The following is a 6217-nucleotide window of genomic DNA, read 5'->3' on the forward strand; positions in this document are numbered from 1 at the left end:
ATAAATAACAAGAATTTTTGTTATAAATTGGGGACGCATCACTTGGAAGTAACAGAGGAGGCAAAGGACCTCGGAGTATTGGTTGATCACAGGATGACTAGGAGCCACCAATGTGATAGGGCTGTGAAAAAATCTAACACAGTCTTGGGATGTATCAGGCGAGGTATTTCCAGTAGAGATAAGGAGGTGTTCAGTACCATTATACAAGGCACTGGTGAGACCTCATCTGGAATATTGTGTGTAGTTCTGGTCTCCCATGTTTAAGAAACATGAATTCAAACTGGAACAGGTACAGAGAAGGGCTACTAGGATGATCCGAGGAATGGAAAACCTGTCTTATGAAAGGAGACTCAAGGAGCTTGGCTTGTTTAGCCTAACCAAAAGAAGGCTGAGAGGAGATATGATTGCTCTCTATAAATATCAGATGGATAAATACCACGGAGGGAGAAGAATTATTTAAGCTCGGTACCTATGTGGACACAAGAACAAACGGATATAAACTGGCCATCAGGAAGTTTAGACTTGAAATTAGATGAAGGTTTCTAACCATAAGAGGAGTGATGTTCTGGAACAGCCTTCCAAGTGGAGCAGTGGGATAAAAGACATATCTAGCTTCAAGACTAAGCTTGATAAGTTTATGGAGGGGATGGTATGATGGGATAGCCTAATTTTGGCAATTAATTGATCTTTGACTATTAGCGGTAGATAAGCCCAATGGCCTGTGATGGGATGTCAGATGGGGTGGGATCTGAGTTACTACAGAGAATTCTTTCCTGGGTGTCTGGCTGGTGAGTCTTGCCCACATGCTCAGGGTTTAGCTGATCGCCATATTTGGGGTCGGGAAGGAATTTTCCTCCAAGGCAGATTGGCAGAGGCCCTGTGGGTTTTTTGCCTTTCTCTGCAGTGTGGGGCATGGGTCACTTGCTGGAAGATTCTGTAGATCTTGAAGTCTTTAAACCACAATTTGAGGACTTAAATAGCTCAGACATAGGTTAGAGGTTTGTTACAGGAGTGGGTGGGTGAGATTCTGTGGCTTGCATTGTGCAGGAGGTCAGACTAGACAGTCATAATGGTCCCTTCTGACCTTAAAATCTATGATTCTATGATTAGCCTTTTCTTTTCTTTTTAGCTCATGGTGGCTAAATAAAGTCTCTTTAAACTGCTGGAAGAACCATTAATAACTGTCCTATTTTTAGATTCTACCTTATTGGCGGAGGAATCCCTATCATAGTTTGTGGGATAACGGCAGCAGCTAACATCAGGAACTACGGCAGCAGGCCTAATGCACCATAGTGAGTATTGGATATTTGACAGCTTTGTAATAAATTGTTATGATTTTTGGTTGTCATTTTTTGGAAGATATGCCACATAGCCAAGACTTATTTCAACAGTTCAAAATGATACTGAAATATTGTGAGTTCTGAGAGGTCATCTGTCTTGATGTGCTATCTTTTTTTGTGTTTTTTTCCAGTTGCTGGATGACATGGGAACCTAGCTTAGGAGCCTTTTATGGACCAGCTAGCTTCATAGTTTTCATAAACTGCATGTATTTTCTCAGCATCTTTATACAATTGAAACGACACCCTGAACGCAAATTTGAACTTAAAGAGCCAGCTGAGGAACAGCAGCGTTTAGCAACCAGTGAACATGGGGACCTGAATCATCAGGATTCAGTGTCAGTCTCACTGGTTTCCACATCAGCTTTGGAGAATGAGCACAGTTTTCAAGCTCAGCTTCTGGGAGCAAGCCTCGCTTTGTTTTTGTATGTTGCTTTGTGGATTTTCGGGGCCTTGGCAGTTTCTCTGTATTATCCCATGGACTTGATTGTTAGTTGCTTTTTTGGGATCACATGTTTAAGCCTTAGTGCCTTTCTTATGATGCATCATTGTGTTAATAGGGAAGATGTCAGGCATGCTTGGATAACAGCCTGCTGTCCTGGAAGGAGCACATACTCAGTGCAAGTTAATGTTCAGCCCTCCAATTCCAGTGGGACTAATGGAGAGACTCCTAAGTGTACCAACAGCAGTGCGGAATCTTCGTGCACTAATAAGAGTGCATCAAGCCTAAAAAATTCTTCTCAAGGTTGTAAACTAACCAACATACAGGCTGCAGCAGCTCAATGCCATCCTAATTCTTTACCACTGAACACAGGTCCTCAGCTTGATAACAGTCTGACTGAGCATTCAGTAGACAATGACATCAAAATGCATGTGGCTCCATTAGAGATTCAGTTTCGAACAAATGGACACCAAAGCCGGCATCATAAAAACAGAAGTAAGGGACATCGCACAAGTAGGCTTACAGTGTTGAGGGAGTATGCATACGATGTCCCCACCAGTGTGGAAGGAAGTGTACAAAATGGCTTATCTAAAAATCGACAAAGCAACAGTGAAGGACATTCAAGGAGTCGAAGAGCCTATTTAGCATACAGAGAACGCCAATATAACCAGTCCCAACAAGATAGCAGTGATGCTTGCAGTACACTTCCGAAAAGCAATAAAAATAGTGAAAAACCCATTGCTACAAACAACAAAAAGGATGTTCTGAGGAAACCAATAGTAGTTGAACTTGAAAGCCAGCAAAAATCATATGGCTTAAATTTAGCCATTCAGAATGGACAACTTAAAGGCAGTGGACAGGATGGACCCTTGCTCACTGCAGATAGCACTGGCAATATTAGGACTGGGTTATGGAAACATGAAACTACTGTGTAGCAATATTGTACTACTTCATGAGAAAAATTCATGTGAACTGTGATTCACACATTCCCTAAAGCTATTAACGCTTTTAAAAACTGTTTACAAACAATTGGTACTTCATGCAAGGAGGAGAAAAGAGAATCTGCCGTGCAAAGTGTTTTATACATTTTGGGAGTATCTTTGGTGTTTTTTACAAAGAAACTTTTTCTCTTTTGTGAATATTTTTTTTTTTTAAGCATCAGGTCCAGTGTTGAGATGCAGACCAGAACTTTTTAAGAAATTCTTACAGATAGCCCCCCAGATGTGTCCACAGCACATTTCAAGTGTGTATTAAAATGTGTATTAAAGAGTATTTTCCCAGCAAGCATTATGTAATGTGCAAGTTTGTTTTGTCAAGATTACTAGATATAGTGTGTCTTTTTGGATTTACTACTTAATTTTAATGTCTGGGAATTTTACCACAGCTTTTAGTTGCTTAAAAAAAACCAAAACAAAAAAAACCAGTTTCTAAAAGTGCCGATATTTCACATGTAATGCAGCTGGTTGCATTAATCCTGAAGTTTGAATGAAACAGAGAAACGAAATTTTTAAAAATAAAAGATTTGTGATTTAAAGACAATTCTGTTGAAATTCTAAGCTCACTTTTGTAAGTGATATATAAATTTGTCATGTTTTCATGTAGTAAAAGTGAATTATGTAGTAAATGTATAATTATATGTTTCCTTAATGTTTCTAGCTGATATTGGCCAGCTGATATCTGTACATAGCACAGTCCCTAATTCATTGGCCTTCCATCTCCTCGAGCTATTATGTTCATTTGTAAATTGTAGTAATTCTAGATGTTATCATTTCTATAATCTGAACCAGGAGTGCTCATCACCCACGGCTAGATTTCAAAAGAGCTCAGCATCTCCTGTTGAAAACACATTCTATTGTCATCTTGTGAAAAAGTGATAGCAATATCTCAGTAAACAGTTACCACTTAGATGCTCCAATTTTGATTTTTATACCAGTGGGAGAGCAGAATCAGGGCCTTTGAGTTCACCTGTCCCTCAAATGTTGACTGGTAGTCCCCTGCAGTTTAGTTGATGTCACTGAAATCTCCAGTCACTAGTTTCCTTTCAGAGCATTTTAATTTAATATTAAGAAGCAGCTGTGTAAAAAAATAGTTGCTTCTTCTTTATTTGACATTACTAACTTACATGAAAGTTAGTAAACCATGAAATGGCCTTTATAGTGTCATCAAATTGACAGGAACTAAGAACAAAGTGGGGAGAAATGACAGCTGGATGAAAATGACATTTTTAATTCAATTATACTCATCTGGGCAGCAATTTCAAAAATATTTGAATCACCACAATGATGCACAGTTAATTTTAAAAAGTTAAACTGCATATTTTTCAGAATATGGTGCAAAGTGGAATATGAAAGAGAGGCCAGATAGTGTTAATAGGTATATATTTAGTTTCCTGTATTTCACTCTGTTTATATTGATTATATCTCAACAATCATTCTATATTTTGGTAGTTTGTGGGGACTGGAAGACAGTATAATGTTTCAGTCTGTGAAGCTTATTCTTTTGCTGCTTTGAAGAGTTTGTAGCTGTATATGCAAAGTGTCATTTGTGATTTATTACTTGTTGGTTGTTGATCCAGTATCTAAAGCTTTTTGTATTCATACGTTAGCAGATTTTTTTGGATGTTGTACAGTACTAGCATATAATTGGGGAAAGCACTCACCTCTTGAGCACCTTCTGCTGCTGCATGTGGTACTGCAGGCCTCTTCCTGCTTCTGGTGCCACCTGACTGTTGTCAGCCTCACTTGGCGGGTCTTCAGCACTCCGGCCAAGTCACAAAGTCCAAAAGAACCCCTTCTGAGGTAGTAAAGAAGCCAATAAATGAAGTCTCTCTGCCCTCACTAGGGTCTTTGGTCCTGCTGTGGACCATTTAAATTCAACCCTTCACTCAGGCTTCCAAACAAGCCTGTCCCCTCTCGGGATTTACACTACTTCACCTTTGACCAGTGTGGGAGCCCGGGCTCGCTTGCTACTATGTGTTCCAACCCCAGGACCCTGTAAATAGCAGCCACTCACTTGAATTCATTTGTTACTGGGCCTCTTCCCACCTGCCCCCTTTATCTTAATCCCTTACCTTAAGGTTAAAGATCTTGTGTTCTTGCTCTCCCAACTAAACTTTGGTTGTCCCTTGAGCTCCTTTGGCCAGAGAGGAGCACCCTTCCTTGCTCCTCTGGTCCAATCCAGGAACTGACCTGCTAAGGCCTTGCATCTACTTTTATCTAAGCCTGCTTGGTTGCTTCAGTGCAGCCTTTCTCGGCAGGCCTGGAGGACCCACCTTCACAGCTCCTTTCCGGGGGCAGGGTGTAGTAGGACCGTGGGGCCTCCAGCAGGGAAAAACAAAGGGCTTGGTACAGTTGGGGCTTGTCTACACTGGCAAGTTTTGTCGCCAAAAACTGTCTTTTGGTGACAAAACAGCATGAACGTATACACTACAATGGGACTTTTGTCGCGAAAAACGCCCAGTTTTGGCGAAAAGAAACTTCCACCCCTGTCTTTTCCCCTCACTTTACTGTTGTAAACAGTACAGTGTAGACACTGCTGATTGTTTTGTCGACAGAACTGGTTTCCGCCAGTATCCCACAATGCCTGCCCTGATTGCTCTGCTCAGTGGTTTGATCTCTGCTGCCCTGCAGGCATGCGCTCCTTCCCTTTCAAAGCTCCATGAAGTAGCTGTGCTGCTCCGTTCGGGGAACAAAGAGCAAATCATTGGAATGCTCCTGTTCTGCCCGGCACTAGGAACACAGCAGCAGGCAGACGGCTGCTGCACGGGGAGGGGGACAGACTGCTGTGCTGTTTTGCCATTCCTCAACACCGAGAGCTCCCAAAGCTCCTCATGATGCTGATCTCGGCAGCTGAAGGGGCTGTGGGAGAACTCAGAGAGAATCCCAAGATGCACAGCGATCAGCTCTTCCTTCCCACAACATTGCACTGTGGGATACATACCCACGGTACATTGCTCACCCTGTCGATAATGGTGTCCCCAATATGGACATGATCTGTTGACAGAGGGAGCAAGTGTGAGCACCCTTTGGCAACTTTTGTTTTGTCGACTTTTGGGTGTCGACAGAAGTTTTGTCAACAAAACTTGGTAGTGTAGACAAGCCCTCAGTCATATAGCGTCATAACTACTTTCAAGTTGCAATGTAAATATGCTCCCTGAGTGGTGAACTGCAATTCATAACTTGTCAGAATCCCTTGATGTATGTATGTATTTATTTATTTATTTATTTATTTTTAACATTTCAAAGTTGTATCTGGAGGAGTGACAAATTAATTGGTCTGAAATGTCTAAGGTATTATACATGTTTCTCCATTAATATCCTATATGCATCTCCATTAATATCCTGAGACAATATCAATATTAAGATGGAATTATAGTTGAGAATATATGTTAGTAATTTAGTGTAAAATATATTTTGGAAATATTAAAATTATCCCAAAA

At 40.9% G+C, this 6217-nt stretch overlaps 1 protein-coding gene across 3 annotated transcripts in view; it reads left to right on the top strand.

Annotated features, from left to right (window-relative positions):
• The window catches only part of ADGRA3 (adhesion G protein-coupled receptor A3), a 114714-nt gene extending 111651 nt beyond the window's left edge, over positions 1–3063 (top strand). For all 3 annotated transcript variants that reach the window (XM_084625430.1, XM_084625431.1, XM_084625432.1), the window contains 2 exons: positions 1197–1292; positions 1472–3063. In XM_084625430.1, the coding sequence (XP_084481556.1) occupies positions 1197–1292; positions 1472–2714 (1339 nt within the window). In that variant the 3' untranslated portion in view covers positions 2715–3063. The remainder of the gene's footprint in view (positions 1–1196; positions 1293–1471) is intronic.
• The last annotated feature ends 3154 nt before the right edge of the window (positions 3064–6217 follow it).

The sequence above is a fragment of the Lepidochelys olivacea genome (assembly GCF_965140295.1).
Source record: "Lepidochelys olivacea isolate rLepOli2 genome assembly, chromosome: 4".
Taxonomy (NCBI): Eukaryota; Metazoa; Chordata; order Testudines; family Cheloniidae; genus Lepidochelys; species Lepidochelys olivacea.